This window comes from Copidosoma floridanum, unplaced genomic scaffold, assembly GCF_036245765.1.
Source record: "Copidosoma floridanum isolate Cflo_tuat_1 unplaced genomic scaffold, Cflo_Japanese_pri ptg000001l, whole genome shotgun sequence".
NCBI lineage: Eukaryota > Metazoa > Arthropoda > Insecta > Hymenoptera > Encyrtidae > Copidosoma > Copidosoma floridanum.
In genome coordinates, this window is record NW_028321878.1 from 19,396,987 (window position 1) to 19,415,870 (window position 18,884).

Consider the following 18,884-nt stretch of genomic DNA (forward strand, 5'->3'; position numbering starts at 1 on the left):
GTTTCATAGTAAGTTTGAAAATTATTATAATATAAATAATTTACTTGAATAAATTTATATGCATAAATAGGTATGTATAAATAGTTTAAATATTAAAAATAAAACCTGATTACCGGTGATGGTGTGATATGAAAAATACCAGCACGAAATAAGACACTTAAGCAATAGGAACGAATGTACCACATATTATAGTATATTCAAAGTTCTATAAAATTACTGACACGTGCCATGGTTTTCATTACTTTTAGTACTTCGTTGGCGTCGTAGCGAGAGATTCGAAAACGTGTAAGTTTCTGGTTCAAAAGTAGGTGGATAGTCCAAATGTTGGACATGCGAAGTTGTACTGTCAGATGTTGTTGGCCATTGAGCTGGCATAAAATATCTTGTACTCTCTTGAGGTGTATATGTATCATCCGTTGCACACTGGAAAAGTTTACAAAGCGTCATAAAATAAATGTTAGTAACAGTTTTCAGTATATTCATGTATAATACATAATTTATGAATTCTATTAAGATTTGGCATTAGCTGCTTTCGTTTATTACTGGTTTATAGTTACAATGCTTATTACACGTAAGAAAATTAAGTAAAAGGACCAGACACAGAGTTAATAAATCAATGAGTTGATGATAGATTGTTCTAACCGTGGGCGTTAGAGTTTTATGCCGAAGGCGGATCATAGTAGTTTTCGTAACAGAAGTGGCATCGCCATGGGGACTATTTTTCTGCCCAAGAGATCTGCAAATAGTTATTTACGCATCTAGTGAGCGAGGTTAAGAATGTCGCAGATTTCACATTAATAAACATGTGAAATGGTTAATGTGAAATCTAGGGCATTTCTTAACCTCCGAACATGGTGCGTATACGATTTTACGTCTCCCGGTGCTCGGTAAGTACAAAATTCCGCCCGCGTAGCGGTAATTTTCACTTACGGAACACCAGTGACGTAAAATTAAGTACCGAATATCATTTTTCTACCAAGGGCGCAGTAAACGTCCAAATGTCACGAAAAACTACCTGAGATAGAAAAACTAGTATTTTTACCTACCCAAGCGGGGATAATTTTATTCGATAGCAGCCACTGAAAATTTCCGAAAGTAGGAAAAAAGATATTTGAATACTTTTACACAAAAAAATATGATATTTTACAGATTCGAAAAATTAGGTTTTTGGCTATATCTTAAAAAGTGAAAGACCTACACATTTTGCGTCAAAGAAAAGTTATGGATCTCAAAAAAAATTTGTTTTTCTATATTTTTATTTATTTTTTCAGAACCGTCTTTATACTTAAAAAACTAAAAAAAATCCTGGGGGATATAAGAAAATAGTAGCTAATAATAAAAAATAATATTACTTATTACATTTTATTACTTGTTTTGAGTCTAGTTTTCTATAATTCTTATAATCATTGATATTTTTTTTATTAAAATAATTTTTACTTGTGTAGGACGCAAGGTACAATTGTTGCTTTTCGTCTGTAGGGCCACACTTTGTGCCTTTGTAATCAGTTTGTGCACACGAGCAAAAAAGTACTTTTCCGCCCTCGGGTGGTTTTGGGAGGCTGGTACTTCCTCGGGCAAAAAAGCAGTTTTCCGGAACTCGTTCGAAAAGTCTCCTTTACGAACCTCTCGGTTCGCAAACAAAGACTTTTCAAACTCGTAGGAAAACTACTATTTCAGTCTTCAGGGCCCAAAGTACTTTTTGCCTTAGGATGCAAAGTGATTTACCTGGCGCTAAATGTGCCTATGGGTGCAAAGTATGACTTTGTGTCCTTAGTAAGAAAAACGCCGTTCATGTCTTGGGCATAAGTATCCCCTAGGCTCGTCAGCTCGTAAGCTTCGTAATGTACTAGTTATCGACAAACAAAAAATACATACCCTCTGAGGTGGATGCATTCGAGAAGCAAGCATATTATTGGAGATATAATTGGCAGCGCTAATGTTTGAGTAATAAGCTGGTGCCTGATTCGTTCCAACGTAATGGCTCTGAGGAGTCTCATTATCTTCAGAACTTTGATTTGTTGAACGATTTCGTGGTTTGTCACGAAAAAATGCTCTCCGTAAACTTGGTGAACCTAAAAAGGTGCATATGTTACTCAAAAAACATTCATGTGACTAATATATACACATACATATGTATAACATATTACCATTTATTTTACATAAGTGAAAATAATAAATTCAATACGTAAAATACAGAAAAAGTAGTTATAGCTAAATATTTATTGCTATGAACGTCTTAGGATATCTAGAAAAGTCAATGTGATCATTAGTTAAAAAGATTATTCAGAATACAATACCCATGTAATACATGGGACATTTTTTAATTCACTCCTTTGAATTAGTACTCAATGTTGAATTCAGCGATAAATGACCCAACTGTTGTGCAGGCATTAATCACTGCAGAAAAACAGTCTCAAAATTTTGTATGCTTAGACGATGTAACACGTTTGGACATTAATAACGTTCAATCCAGAATCATACTTTATATCATGAAATTCATAATTGCTTAACTAAGTGATTTTCAACGAATCTAACCTACGAAACTTTGTAGTCATTTGCAGTAATTGGGTCTAGGCTTCAACATGAAAACCTCACGGGAGAAACCCACACATAGTAATTGGGAGTCAGTAAATGGTGCTGATTTTATAACCATCAGCAGTAATACAAGCGAGTGATATTAACACTAAAATGATTATTTTAAAAAACTACAGGGTACATAACAGAAAAACGTTCGTCGTTTTAATAGTATAAGATGCTGCAGACGGAGATAAAATAAAACTGCTTCCATTTACATAAAAAAACATCGAGCAATCAACAATTTAGCACAGTCAACCATTTCAGTGCGCAACTGCGCAGTAGTTGTGCCTTTTCCCCCATTAGTTTTTATACTTGGTGGCGTATGTGTCCAGGGCAAGCACCAGACCCAAGAAACCTGTTAAGCAGGGCCTGAGGGATTCCTTTGTGCTTACCCTAGATAGATGCATACCCGGTGCGAACTCTATTTTTTCCTATTGAAGGTGCACTAAACGTCCAAAGGTAGAAAAACGCCCAAAGCAGGAAAAAATTTCTGTGTGGTATTAGTAAAGTATATAGCCCTAATTCCATTCCAGACCAATGAATTAGTATATTACGTCACGAGGCCGTATAGGAAAGTTTGTTCAATAGGTTGATATAGGATAATGTAGGGAAAAATGAATCGCTCGCAAACCGTACGTTCCTTAAGCATTGCTCCTAACCTAATGGAGTGCGAACGTACGAACGATGAATAATCGAACGTTTCCAATAATGGGTTATTGAAAGTTTGTTAAATTTCAATACGTCGATATTATTCAATAGAGAAGGCTAAGAGAATACATATTTAATTTTAAAAAATAAAAAATTTATTACATTTAAAATGTTTTTTTCAGATACAATATAATATATTCATTGCTCTTTGTACAGAAGGTAAATTTTTAAATTCTTCATTATTGGTTTTTGTTATTAGTAGATAAGCTATGGCAATTCCAGCACAGCCCCCCTCCCCTCGGTAGCCCCTCTCGCGGTGTTCCCCTCCTTATGGCGGTGGCCCCCTCTCGCGGCCTGCCCCTCCTTATGGCGGTGGCCCCCTCTCGCGGCGTGCCCCTTCTCGCGGCAGCCCCTCTCCGTTGATGAGTTGGACTCCCCTTGCAGCCAATGGGCGCGTGGGTCTGTTGAGTTGGACTCCCCTTCAGCCAATGGGCGCGTGGATCTGTCAGGCTTGAGTTTGCGTGCGCTGCGATGCGCATTTTTCGCCTACAGCACTGTTTGAGATTGCGCGCGCTGTTTCAATATCTTGTGCACGCGTTGGGTATATGTATTTTTTTTTTTTTTTTTTTTTTTTGTAAGTGAGTGCGTTGCACGATGATGTAGGACGTTGAGGGGTAGGAAAATAATTGTTTAACATTTTTATTGTTTATTTTGGTTAATCTGTTTATTTAAATTAAAAAAATTTATATTTACAAAACTAGACTTGCAAAATATTTTCAAATTTTATTAGTTCTAATAATAATTATAAAGAATTTTTTTTTTTTTGATTTGCGTTTACAGGAATAAATAGTCAAGTATGTGATTCTTTCAATTTTATACTTTTCCCGACTTAGCATCCAATCTTTCATAGCCAAAGCATTTTTCACCGCACATACTGGATCAGTATGAAAGCTGTGATGTTTGCATGGCTCATAGTCTTGTACGAGATTTTTAAGAGCAGGACACCCATACTCTTCAATATTAATAACTCTGAAAAAAATGTTTGTATTATTCGTAAGAAAAATTTATTTTTTTATTTTCAAGGTATTTTTATTAAGCTTATAATATATAAAATACATACTCGCATGGTAGTATGTTTTGTAACCATTTTTTCTTTTCACAACCTTTGACATAAACTGTTCCAGCATCAATCAGCATGCGCTTGAAATTGTTTATTCCTTCCATGTGAGAAATATCACCAAAATCTCAACTTAGACCATGGAAATTAGCTTCTAGCCATTTATTATGTTTTTTATATTTTTTTGGTAGATGCTCAAATGGAAAAGGTGGGTTAAGCACAATAACAACTGGCAAAGTATCCTTGTTAAGGTCGACAAATGAAATTTCTTTAAAAATAAAATAGTTGACGAGGCTTTTAAAGCCCTGAAAGTCTACAATGTACTCCATTTTAAAAGGAAAAAGTAACCGATGCTACTTGGTCTAGTGTGATCAAGTGAATGAAGTCGAAAGCTTGATGTGGTTCATAATAGGTACGTTTTAGCTAAACGGATAAGTGCGCATTGAGCATGCGCAAAGGCTCCTACCCCCTCCCAATTGTGTGCACCACCTGCAGCGTTGTCGGAGTTTGCGCGCGCCATGTGCAACTGCGCAAAGGCTTCTACCCCTTCCCAATTGTGTGCATTACCTGCAGCGTTGTTGGAGTTTGCGCGCGCCATGTGCAACACTGCTTGAGTTTTCATGCAGCTGATGGGCGAGCGACTTAAACAGGTCCCTTTCACTTTTTCACGTGTTATCGGAGTTTGCGCGCGCCACGTGCAGCTGATGGGCGAGCGACTTCAACAGCTCTCTTTTACTTTTCCGCACGTGCCGAGTTTGCACGTGCCATGTGCCACATGGCTTGAGTATTCATGCAGCTGATGGGCGCGCGCCTTGTAGTTCGCGGTGCAGTATGCGTGCATTACCTGTAGCGTTGCAGCTTCCTTTCACTTTTTTCGCGCCATGTGCAACACTGCTTGAGTTCGCGGTGCAGTATGCGTGCATTACCTGTAGCGTTGGTTGAGTTACGGCGTCTTCTTAAATATTTAAATATTTTTGCACGTACGATACTTACACAAAAATACATTTTGTAGGATTATGCGGATTGTTCAATAATATAGGATGAGGAATCGAAGGGAAATAATTGTACAAGACTTTATTTATTTTTTCCTAGTTTATTTTTGATGAAAAATATATACAAATACAAAGTTTAATTTATAAAATTAATGTTATTTATCCTTAAAATAAATTTACAAATATTAAAAACTTTACAATTGTTAAAATTAAAACGAAAGTCTACGACAGTGCTTTTTTTTATCAGGACTACCTGTTTCGTCCTTTTAAAGATTTTCTTTTTTTCACCGTACTCATGTCATGCAGCTCTGGTGAAGACAATAAGTCAATAATACCATGAGGTGTTCCCGAGAGGTCAACTAATGGTATAGGCTGCGGCGATTCCGTGAGATCAACTTCTGGAATCGGTTGTGGGGATCTCGTGAGATCGACCACGGGTATCGGTTGCGGTGATCCTGTAAGATCCACTTCATGTATCACCGGTCTTGTGAGGTTCGCCTCGAGTGTCGGTGATTTTGTAATATCTACCTCGAATATTGGTGACCACATGAGATCCGCATCAGGTCTAGGTCTATAGACACGTGTTGGCGATGTATGGTTATGTTCTTCAAGCATCGAAAAAGATGCTTGAAGACACGTGTCGGTAGAAATAAACTCCTCAGCATCGTCTGAAAACAAACAAATAAACAAATTTTAAAAATTGAAACAAAATGAAATTTTTTTTCATCAAAATAAATATTCTAATTTAATCCTTTATACTACTTACCGGAAAAGGAGGCGTGTAACGATGTTGATAACAATTCATCGTCTAATGGTGTTTCCAATCGTTCAAACATACTTAGCTTTGTAAGCTGTCTTGCTCCTAGCAATGTGTCCTCGTTGAGAAGTGCTTCTTCTACCGAAACGATATTATTTAGGTGTGAAGAGCATGTTAGAAAGTTACCCTCTAAGTCTGAAACAAAAAAAACAAAAAAATTTACATTTTCATTCATATTAAAAATTTTAATTACATCTTTAAATCTAAGATCTTATTTTTATAAATAAACTTACCAAAAAACGTGATTTCTAGCAGTGGCAATGTAGATGACTGAGCCGGTCTTTCAATATGAGCACGCATATTAAATTATTCCGTGTATAGGACTGAGGGCGATGATGGCGATGAATCTAAATTATCGTTGAAGCCTCGTTCAAATTCCTCATTTAAATCCTGCTCGAATATTTCGAATGCTGGAGGTTGATCCTCTTCATCCATTAAGTCCTGCACTAATTCCTCGGACACTAAATCCTCCAAATTTTCCCATTCTAGCACTTCAATGTCACTTGAAAATTCTTCATTTACAGGGGCCATTTCAAAAGACAATATATCTACTGTTTAACTGGAGTATGACTGATATTTTCAACTAACTGTTTTCGACTAACTATTTTGAAGCACAACTTTCCTTTTAAAGACTTCGGTACTGCTACTCCGACAATTTACTCCTTCTCCATTTATTTTCTCATGCGCAGTATGAAAAACTCAAACTAGAGTGGTGGAAATTTGCCGAACCCCCCCTCCCCTTAATTTTCACCCACGCTGTATGAGAATTCAATATCCTTGGAGATGGAAATTTGTATCTTGTAATGAACCAATGAGAGAACTAGAAAAGGACATAATTATGTCTTACCCTTTCCATATGCACAACATTAAAGGTCTGTGGTTGGGAAGAAGTATCCCCTCTCCATAGCATCAAGTACTTTAAACCAATAGGAAACTTAGAAAAGGACAAATATTTTCTCCAACTCATTCCATCATATGCAAAATCTTTAACTTATATAAAGTGGCTTTTCTCTTCCTCTTCCGCCATAGTCTTAAAGAGCAATCCCTTGACCTTTGCCACGTGCTTCAGTTATATTCTTAACATCAGCGACAGCAGCCGAGGAGAGAAAGAAGTTGCACTTCAGGATACTTCGTACAACGCATCAACCAACGCTCTCAAGTGTGAAGGTATTTTATAAAATCTTAATAATTTTTTTCCTTTAAAAAATGGAATATGTAATTTTTTTTTTTTTTTTTTTTTTTTTTTTTTTTACTTAAGACCTATTAATAACGTCATGAATTCAAAATTTTTTGAAAAGTTTCCCACTTTTCTAGAAATAGCTATTTAATTAAATCTTTTAAGTTTCTATACTCCTCCTTTTTCTACAACAATATGGTTGCAAGCTATTTGACTCAAGACGCAGAAATGATGTCTAGACGCAGAAATGATGTCACGAGTTCAATTTCTTTCAACTACTTATCTTCTTTCTATTCTCTACCTTTACTTGTAACATTAAGGAAACATTTAGAAAATCTTTTTATTCGACTCAAGACGCAGAAATGATGTCTAGACGCAGAAATGATGTTATGAGTTCTTTATTTCTTTTAATTAGTTAACTTCTTTTTATTCTTCACTTTTTTTTTTTTTTTTTTTTTTTTAAAAGCATTTACAAAAAAAACTTTTCAGCATTAACATGGTGAAAAAAAACACGAAAGGGTGATATCAGAAGATATCAAGAACGGTTGATTTTTCGTGCCTTAGGACGCAACGTCGAAAATTTAGAAAGGCAGCTCGTAGATGATGATGATTTTCCAGAAGTAGCAGCACCACCAGAAAATTTCCCAGCTGTAATCATGGATCCTCTTCCAGATATACCTTCCACACTACTCAAGGATCCTCTTTCAGAAGTAGTAGTGTCAACAGAGCAACCTATTGCAGCAGCAGAAATACCAACAAAAGTTGAAATGTTCAATATATCAACATCCACAGCAGTAACAGGTACTTTTTATTATTATTTTTTTCAGTTTCTCAACATGTTGTAATACATAAAACTAACTTATTTTGTACTTAATTGTTTTAGATATGCCAACGCAATTCGATAATCAATTGCAACTTTCGCCATCAACATCATGGTGGCTCTCTCAGCAGGATTGGAGTGGATTAATTGACTTGGTTGAAAACAGTGATTTCAGTAGACCTTCATCACCTTTACTGCCGACAGCAGCAGCAAGTGTAGTTTTAGAAAATGTAACACCTATACCACTTGCGTCAATGCAACCACCACTACCACAACAACAGCAGCAGCAGATTTCATCACCACTACCGTTGCCTGAAAATCATGAGGTATGGTCTCAAGAAGACCAAAATATACTTATGATGCGAGTTCGAATGTCATTGAAAAAGGAAGAAATAAAACTTGTAGATAGAGAACGAAAAAAAATGATTCGTGAAAGAAAAAAAAAGATTGAAAAAATACAGAAGCAGCAGGCTTTGGCAAAAAAAAAAAAAGAAATGAAGGTGATTGAAAAAAAAAAAGAAAATAAATGCAGATTTATTAAAGACTTTTACTCAAAAAGAAGAAAAAAAAATAAATAGACGAAAAAATTCAATACCACAAAAATGTATAAATTTTGAATGACATGTACTATGATTTTGTAATCGAATAAAACTTACTTATAAAAAATACTTTTTTTTTATGTTTTCGTAGAAATTAGAACCTATAATTTTTAGTACATGGTTATCGAGATTTTTTTTAAAAACAGTGAATGATTAAAATAATTTAATACATGTTCAAAAAGTTAAACTTGTTATTTATAAATTCAAAGTCACCCCCCCTCCCCCCCTCCCATGGGCTGATTTCTAAGGATATTTAGGGGTAGAAATCACCAAAGCAGCTCACTTTTGTGCTGTTGCTTGAGTAGTTAACTTCTTGCTAGCCATGGCTTCGGTTCAATATTTTAAAGATGTGGCTCACTGCATCTGGCAATCGTTTCAACAAACGATTAATAGCGAAGTCGATGCGAGTCACATTCAAAGACTAATAGACACATGTCTTACAACTATTAAGGATAGCGATATTTTTAGTTTAAGGAATAATTTGACAACATCGGAAAAACAAAAATTAATATCTGCAGCTGCATTATTAAAAACTGTTTTACAACTGCTTTATGATTATTTGGAGGTAACAGAGTCGAAAAAAATATTTATGAATGAACCTGTTGTTTTTGAATCAGATAGTGAACAAAAGCTCAAAGTTTTTGCATCTGAAAGTGGTCAAGAAGATGTGTCGGATTTAGACAAGACATTTAGAAATGAAAATATTGTATGTGTTCAAGGTGAAGGTGTAGCAACAGCTTCAAATGATGAAAATGATGTTGCAGTTAGTCTTGATGATGTTAACAGTGCATTTGAAAATCGTATTACGACAACTTTAATAGTTAATTTTAAACACTTGGATCTGAAAAAGTTTCTCAAAGATGCTGAACAAAAATTTATTCAACGAATCCGACGATCTCTTGAAAAACATACTGCATTAAAAGTAAATACCATATTGACTGCTGAATGTGTCATAATTAAAGATAACATCAAGGACATTGATTTAAAATACTTTAATACAAAATCACAGCCCATTTACCAGACCACTGATATACAACAGTGGTTTAATATAAACGTACGACAGTTAATTGAGAAAAAAATGGATGATTTTCAAGATAAGGAATCTGGCTGGTCTCTACACTCGATTTTAAATTTGGTAGTTAATATTAATAAACTAAATCCTATGCAAGGTAGTTCCTTCATAGACTTACCAGACTACATAAAAAAAAAAAAAATGCTTGTGTAAATGTAGTAAACAAAGACAACCAATGCTTTAAATGGGCTGTTTTATCAGCTCTTCATCCAGTAAGCAGAAATCCAAATCGTGTCTCTAACTATATTAAATATGAAAATGACTTAAATTTTGATGGTATTGAGTTTCCAGTTATCCCGAAGAAAATCGTAAGGTTTGAGAATCAAAACAATATTTCAATCAATTTATATTTTAAAAAAAAAAAGGGTCATACATTTGATATTTTCCCTAATCATTTGACTGCAAATAAAAAAGAAAAACATGTGAATGTTTTACTTGTCGAAAACTTCTACACAGATGATGAAGAATATAACAATAATAAATGCGACTCCGTCGTAGAGTACAAATATCATTATGTGTGGATAAAAAATTCATCGCGTTTAATACGAAAACAGTTATCTGAGCATCAACATGCAGCAAATATATGTGATCGTTGCTTTCACTATTTTTGGTCCAAGCAAAAGTTAGAAGCTCATGAAGTTGATTGCAAACATTTAAATAAGTATAAAATTACACTGCCTGATAGGGAGAAAAATGAGCATATACTTGAATTTAAAAATTTTACGTTCAAGAACCGTGTACCTTTTGTTGTATATGCAGACTTCGAATGTTTGTTGGTACCTGTTAATGATGTTCGCGTCTATCAAAGTCATACAGCATATAGCATTGGTTATTTTCTCAAATGTTGTTATGATGATAGAAAATCGGAACATAAAAGTTTAAGACAAAGTAAAGAAAATGATGATGAAACACCTGCTCAATGGTTTGTTAAGGCTCTCCATTCTTTAGCAATAAAATTAGAACATTTGTACAAAAATCCTCTTAAAATGATCTACTTGACATCCGAAGAACAAATTAAATTTGACAAAGCCATTCTATGTCATATTTGCAACCAACCTTTTAGTTCAAATGATATTAAAGTCAGAGATCACCTTACTGGAAAGTAAGCATCAATTTTATTAAACTTAAAAAAAAAAAAATTTTTTTTTTTTTTTTAATAATCATGATTAATTTGAAAAAATTTTTGTTAGACATCGTGGTCCAGCACACAATAAGTGTAATATTAATTATCAAGACTCAAGAACGATACCTGTAGTTTTCCATAACCTAAGTGGTTATGATTCGCATTTATTTATAAAAGAACTTGCAAAGTGCTTTCCAGGAAGAATTCAACTTTTACCGCAGACCAAAGAAAAATATATTTCGTTTACGAAATATGTAGAGGGTACTGATATTAATCTACGATTTATTGATTCCTTTAAATTCATGGCTTCATCACTTGACAAATTATCATCATATTTAAACGAATTTAAAATATTAGAAACAGTGTTCACAAATGATGATAAATATACCATAGACCAAATAAATTTATTAAAAAGGAAAGACTTATTTCCTTATGATTATACTTCTTCTTTTAAAAAACTTGGTGAAAAGATGTTACCATCAAAACAAGATTTTTATAGCAGCTTATACGAAGCTCATATAACTGATGATGATTATGAACATGCTAAAAACATCTGGAACACATTTAATATTCAAACACTTGGAGAATATTCAGATTTATACTTAAAGACTGACGTTCTGCTGCTTACTGAAGTTTTTGAAAATTTTCGGAACAATTGTCTTGAAGCCTATGGATTGGATCCGGCTCATTACTATACAACACCTGGCTTAACCTGGGATGCTATGTTGAAGTATACAAAGGTTAGACTTTTTTATAATTTTTTTTGTTAATTTAAAAAATTTTAAAAATATTATAATTGCAGGTACAACTAGAATTGTTAACTGATATTGACATGGTTATGTTTTTTGAGCGAGGCATTCGTGGAGGCATATCTCAATGTTGTAATCGATATGCAAAAGCCAACAACTTATACATGAAAAACGGCTATAAAGATGATAAAGATGAAAAATATTTAATGTATTATGACGTAAATAACTTGTATGGCTGGGCGATGACTCAACCATTACCTTATTCAGGTTTTAAATGGATTCAAAATATAAGTTCCTTAGGTATTTTGAATGTTGCTGACGATGCTGAAATTGGTTACATACTCGAAGTAGACCTTGAATATCCTAAAATTCTTCACAATGCTCATAAAGATTTACCATTCTGTGCTGAGCATATGACGCCTCCAGGATCTAAAAAAAATAAACTAATGACTACTTTGTATGACAAAAAGCGATATGTGATACACTATCGTGCACTTAAACAAGCTGTAAGTCATGGTCTTTGTATAAAAAAAAATACATAGAACTCTACAGTTTAACCAAAATTCATGGCTAAAGAAATACATTGACTTGAATAGTGAAAAGCGTCAAAATGCACAGACTGATTTTGAGAAAATGTTATATAAGTTATTTAATAATGCTGTTTATGGAAAGACTATGGAAAATGAACGCAAACGAATTGATGTTAAACTCATCAACAAGTGGGAGGGGCGATATGGCGCAGAGACGTACATCGCACGACCGAATTTCCACAGCTGTGACATATTTGATGAGCAGCTTGTAGCTATACAACTACTTCGTACAGATGTCTGTATAAAAAAACCAATGTATGTTGGGTTGAGTGTCTTAGATTTATCAAAAACACTTGTATACGAATTTCATTATGATTTTATGAAAAATGAAATAGGAGACCGATGCAAACTTTTGTACACAGACACTGATAGTCTTGTGTATGAAATAACAAATCAAAATATTTATAATATAATGTGTGAAAATATTGAGAAATTTGATACTTCAGACTATCATTTGAATAATGAGTTTCATTTGCCTCTGGTTAATAAAAAAATTGTTGGTTTAATGAAGGATGAATGTAATGGAAAAATCATGTTGGAATTTGTAGGACTACGAAGCAAAATGTACAGTGTAAAAATTTAAGATCAAAATCCATTAAAGAAGGCCAAAGGTGTTAAAAGTTCGGTTGTGAAGACTACAATAACTTTTGACGATTATATAACATGTTTGTGTGAAAACACTAGTATGACACGAGAGCAAAAAAATATAAGATCGCATCATCATCAGCTTTTTACTGAAAAACAGACGAAAATTGCACTAAGTGCTTATGATGACAAACGATTTTTGCAACCTGGTTGTACAGATACCCTACCATGGGGTCATTACAGCATAGTAGGAGAAGAATCATCCAATAAGAGGGAAGGATCGATAGAGGGGGTAGCCAATCAGGTAGCAGAAGCTGCAAGGGCTTTTACTGTATTGGATCCCCCAAAAATAGACCGAACACTAGCAGATGAGCCTACAGTGGAGGGGTCAGTACCATATAAGGAGTCGTCTCGACCAGGCAAGCTCATTCTACACTCCAGCAGAGGTTTCAGTAAGGTTGAACTTAATCAACAGAAGCTGACATCACCTTCAAGTGAACCACCGAGTAAAAAATCTAAATACAGTCAAGGTGATATATTTTTTTTCATAGTAAATATTTGTGCATATTTACTCAGCATATGTTGTGTATAAATATTTTATGCTAAGTTCCATGTTTTTTATTTTGTTAAAGATGGATCTTGCAGCACTCAACAAAATCGCTGACAGTGATTTTCTTCCTACGAAGAAACTTTCCGAATTGATACCTAATCAAAACTACATGGTGTCAAAACTGAGAAAAGTGTATACTAAATTTGGACCTAAGATAGTTGCAGAACTTGACGATGAATTTCAAATTTTTCTGCAGACGAAAATAAGCTCAGCTCTATTTAAAAACGAAGAATTTTATAATGAATTGTTGGAGGCTGTAAATAAATTTAAATTATTTATAGTGTACAACGGAAAACACATCATATTTTCTTATGCATAATGTAAAAAAGGTGAACAAATAAATTACAATTTTTTTCCAAAAATTTGAGTATTTATTTAAAATATTCTTACTACGTAATATTTTCAATTTTACTTGATACATATAAGAATCTTATAATTTTTTTAATTAACGTAATTTAAAAAAAAAATCTTATTTATTCGTCCAACTATTGTGAGTACTGTCAAAACCCAACCATTTGACAAAAACTTGATTGCCACGTCTTCGAAGAACCTTCTGTATAAGGTATACATCAGGATGCTTTGTTTTCTGCAGTTCATGCTCGTAGAAACCTCCAGAAATAGGTTGATCTTGGTAATCTTTGAGGTGATACGTTATTGGATTTGTTGCTGCTACTCGCGTGATGGTAAATATTTCAGTCAACCAATTTGGCGTATATCCTTTTTCAAATGTTTGTTTGGTTTTGCTCACTCGTACTTTATCACCAATTTTGAGTTTAGGCTTAAACTTACTGCTATTTTTACATTTTCTTTTTAACTTCTCCCAAATTTGAACTTCATTTTCAGCCACAACATCTTTTGGTTTCAAACCAATTGTTCGGTGTTTTTTATTATTATAAAATTTAATTAACGTTTGAAACAAATTCAACCATTTATAATTGCCTTGCAAACTAAATTTTTTCCACATCAAATCTTTTAAAGTACGATTGAATCGCTCGCATTTAGACGCTTTCAGATTGCCGTACGTTGAGTATAAATTTATTTTATATTTCTGCATGAGATTTTGGAAGTTTGCATTATAGAATTCTTTGCCACGATCAGTTTGCATGTTTACGGGCACCCATCCTTTTTTCAATATCGAATGCATTGCTGCAGTTACTTCTTCACCGATTTTTTTCTTGACAGGTACAGCCCATGCGTACTTGGAGAAAACATCTATTACAGTGAGCATATATCGATAACCTTTGTTGTCACGAGCGTAAGGCTGCATCTCTACAAAGTCTGCTTGCCAAGTTTCGTCTAAGCCACGTATGTTAAATTTTCGGCGAGGATAGTTACGCCTGGCTGCCTTATGAAGTTCCTCAACAATTTGCTCCATGTATTAATTGTCTAGGTTTAAGTTTTTTGAATCAGCTTGAATGAGTGGGAATTTTTTTTGCAAGTTGTATAGAAAAATTCGAAATTCATCTATTTTTTTTTCAAGTCTTTTAATTACTTCAATTAAGAAAGCATAATTTACAGCATCTTGAGACTGTTTTGGTGTTCCAACATTGCACAGCCTTTTATTATCTAAGTCATACTGTCCATCTGCGGTAAGTTTATATCCAATACCGGGAGGACCTCGGCTACCGCCTTCGGTCCTACCCAATTTTCGACCGAATACATCGACACTCATTTTGATACTGAAGCAATGATTACATGCATCAATATATACATCCTCCCTCATGAAGCTCTTCGATGATTGATATAATTTCATTGTCATGACTTGTATTTCCTGCCGACTTTTCAGCTATTAATAAGCGTAAGCGATCTACTAACTCATTAGGATCATCCCAGTGTGTATAATCTACTTGTTGCATTATTCGAGCAGTTTTATAATGAGGTAGCAGCGATCCACCTTTTTTACGAACCGTGAGATCGAACATTGGAGCAATCATTTTAATAAACTTATTACTATTATGGGTTCGTATAGCTCCGTTTTTTTTAAACCCTTTTCTGTGAACATTTGAAATTTTTAATAATATGTAGTATTTTTCAAAATCCTCCTGTTTTAACAGAGATTTATTAGGATGCTTTTTGATGAGTAGCTCCATTAATCCCGGAGTCATAGTCATTGGATACTTTAAATCATCTATTTTGATATGATTATTTTCAAATTCTATTCGCGAATCGCCAAGTTTGTACAACTCATTTTCTTTCCATACTCCATACTTTAAATCTAATAAATCTTTCTGATTCTGATCAAGTATTTGTAAATAAAAATTATTTGATAAATTTTTACTGATTTGGACAGAATCATGCGATTGATGTTGAATAGTATTATTTAAATCAGTATCATCATCATCATCACTTTCACTAATGGCAGACTCGAATGTTAAATCATGATCACTGAATTTTTCTCTTTTTTTTTTTTTTTTTTTGTTGATTCACTGTATCAACTTTATTACTTTCTTCATCGTTTTTATTATAAAAATAATTGTGAGTAACAGAATTATTTTTGTGTTTTTTTGTTTCGGCGACAATTTCCGTTAAAGGGTCTGTTATTGGTTTGAAAGTTTCACTAAGTACTTTTTCAGCCTCATTTTTTCCAAACTTTGACAGTCTGTACTTTTCTTGAACCGCCTCTCGCGCCTTCACTAACTGGCATAGAACGTCTTTTTCTTGTTGATGCATGATGATGATGATCCAATGTCTTGCAACACACTGTAACGATTGCGCTAGGTATGTCCTAAATGTATGGCGAAATTATCAAAGCCTTTTCTGTAGCGACCATTATTTATTTGCATATCCTTGTTTATAACGACGAATCCATGTTTATCATCATTCCAGCAATTAGAGCATAAATTTTTAAATTGAATGTATGACATGTCTGAATTTACATGATCATCATACACATGCTTCAAATTAACTTCATCTTGACGAAATAAAACTAAAAAGTTGACATTATCCCTTACAAGATGCTTTGGCACTTGAGCATATGACTGGCAAAGATAGAAGCAGTCAACATTTTTGTGTCTACCCATGCAGAAAAAGGCCTTTACATTATCTTCTTTTTCACAGGCTATATCATCAAAAATCATTATAGAATTCGGTAAAGCATCATCTGGTGAGACTACAGTTTCGTGTTCACTGAAAGGTAAGTATTTCACACCCTCTATAGGCTCCAATAGTTCTTTTAAAAACTTGTACTTTGGTTGATGTAGTGATTTTGAATACACGTACACATTTTCAAACTTAACTCCATTGGGATGCACAATTAGAGCTAATAAGCTATTAGTTTTACCGCAATTAGATGGACCGCAAAATACTGCGCGAATACTGTCAGGGAGTAGTTCGCCATGTCGATTTGAACGCTTTTCTTGTTTTACAATGGCGTCAAAATTAGGAACTTGTAATTTTATGGATTGCTCTTTAAACTCCATGTCTATACTGTATGAATAATCAGTTCAAACTAATCTTTTAATGAAATAGTACAATGCTTATATAGTTTGAGCTCTTTATTTGTCAGTGAATTTCTCTACTATAAATACATTATTCATTTTCTCGAACGCTTAGTCATAATCCAACCTCTGAAGACTAATCATTATCATCATCATCATGCGTCGTAAGAGAGGACACGGTCTTGTAAATAAAGTCATAAATTCTTTACCAGTAGAGCTTCATTTGCCTGGCTATCAGTTCTGCGGTCCAGGTACTAAGCTTGCTAAGCGTCTTGCTAGAGGCGACCCAGGGGTAAATCCGCTGGACGCAGCGTGCAAAGAGCATGATATAGCGTACTCAAAAAATCGACAAGATTTGAAAGCCAGACACGAAGCAGATACAATTTTAGCTAAGAAGGCTTGGCAAAGAGTTAAAGCTTTAGATTCAAGTATTGGTGAAAGAGCAGCAGCTGCCCTAGTAACTGGCGCTATGAAGGTTAAAAGTAAATTTGATATGGGGTTAGAGCAAGAGAAAAAACAGAGTATTAAAAAAAGGAAAAGAAGGATGGGTAGGTCAAAGAAAAAACAATGTAGTGCTTTAAGCGCCGTTATTAAGGCTGCCTCGCAAGACATGAATACTAAAAGCAAAAGTGCTCGAGATGTCATTAGTAGTGCTTTGAAAGGTGCTCGTAGTGCGGTAAAAAAGTTGGGAGGTAAAAAGTATGTTACGATTCCGCGCATCTTACGCCTTCCTACTCAGATCGGTGGAGCTATACCTTTGATTCCCTTGTTTGCTGGTTTAAGTGCAACCGGTGCTATAGCCAATGGAATAGCTGGAATTATGAAGAGCATAAATGCTGCTAAGTCAGCCAAAAAGCAGCTAGCAGGAAGTCAGAGACATAATCAAACCATGGAAGCTATCGCACTTGGAAAAGGTCTTTATCTTAAACCGCATAAAAGTGGATTGGGAGTCTATTTAAAGCCTTACGCTGGAAAAGGTTAAAAAAAAAAAAAAACTTCAAAAAAAAAAAGTTCAAAGAAATAAAATTACCTGATCGAGCTCTGACCAACATAGATTTGATGAAATATTCTAAAATCTTAAAAATTCCTCATTTTCGTGGAGTATTCATGAGAAACAGTTTACCTGCTGACGGTCCATGGTTTTGTGAAACAGCTATAGTAAATCTTGATGATGAGAATGGACCTGGAACTCACTGGGTGACTTATCGAAAACGTGGTAATAATGTTGTGTACTTTGACAGTTTTGGAGATCTGCAGCCACCTACTGACTTAATGTTGTATCTAGAAGATAGTAAAGTGAAATATAATCATAAGCGATATCAAGAATTTAACTCCTACAACTGCGGTCATTTGTGCTTAAAGTTTATTTTAAAACAAATATAACTTTCTTACATGGGGAGAAACCATTTAGTTACACTTCAACAATCATGGAAGAAACATTAACACTTAGCCTTTCTGGTACTTCTTCTGTTTTAGAAGCACAGTATTTTCCGCCGATTGAATTATCACCAAAACACAACTACGTTCTTGGCTTAGTAGAACTTTTCTCATTCAACTCCATCCCAAATATTGATGAAAAATGTAATAAATTTTATGTCGGCAATCAAGTTATTGTATTACCAACAGGCAGTTATGAGATTAAAGATATTAGATCATTTTTGATTGAGGTATTACAACCTCCCAACATAACTCTCGATATCAAGCCAAACAATAATACGCTTCGAAGTGTTATTAAGTGCAGTCATACTATTGATTTTAGACCTAAAGATTCTATTGGCCGTCTATTAGGTTTTACTCAGAGAGTTCTAAAACATAATACCACTCATATTTCAGACTTACCTGTAGCTATTCTAAAAATAAACGCATTAAGAGTTGAATGTAACATCACGAGTGGAGCTTACATAAACAACCACAAAGTACACACGATTCATGAATTTTTTCCCGCTGTACCACCCGGGTATAAGATTATTG

At 34.3% G+C, this 18,884-nt stretch overlaps 1 protein-coding gene across 4 annotated transcripts in view; it reads right to left on the minus strand.

Moving 5' to 3' along the window:
- cnk (connector enhancer of ksr) overlaps positions 1-18,884 on the minus strand; it is a 56,374-nt gene continuing 37,490 nt past the window's right edge. For 3 of the 4 annotated variants that reach the window (XM_089595258.1, XM_089595208.1, XM_014356800.3), the window contains exons 14-15: positions 1,876-2,072; positions 1-423 (exon numbers count right to left, since the gene is read on the minus strand). In XM_089595258.1, the coding sequence (XP_089451384.1) occupies positions 214-423; positions 1,876-2,072 (407 nt within the window). In that variant the 3' untranslated portion in view covers positions 1-213. Of the gene's footprint in view, positions 424-1,875; positions 2,073-11,918; positions 12,121-18,884 lie in introns of those variants that run through there. The other variant, XM_089595299.1, reaches the window with a different exon arrangement.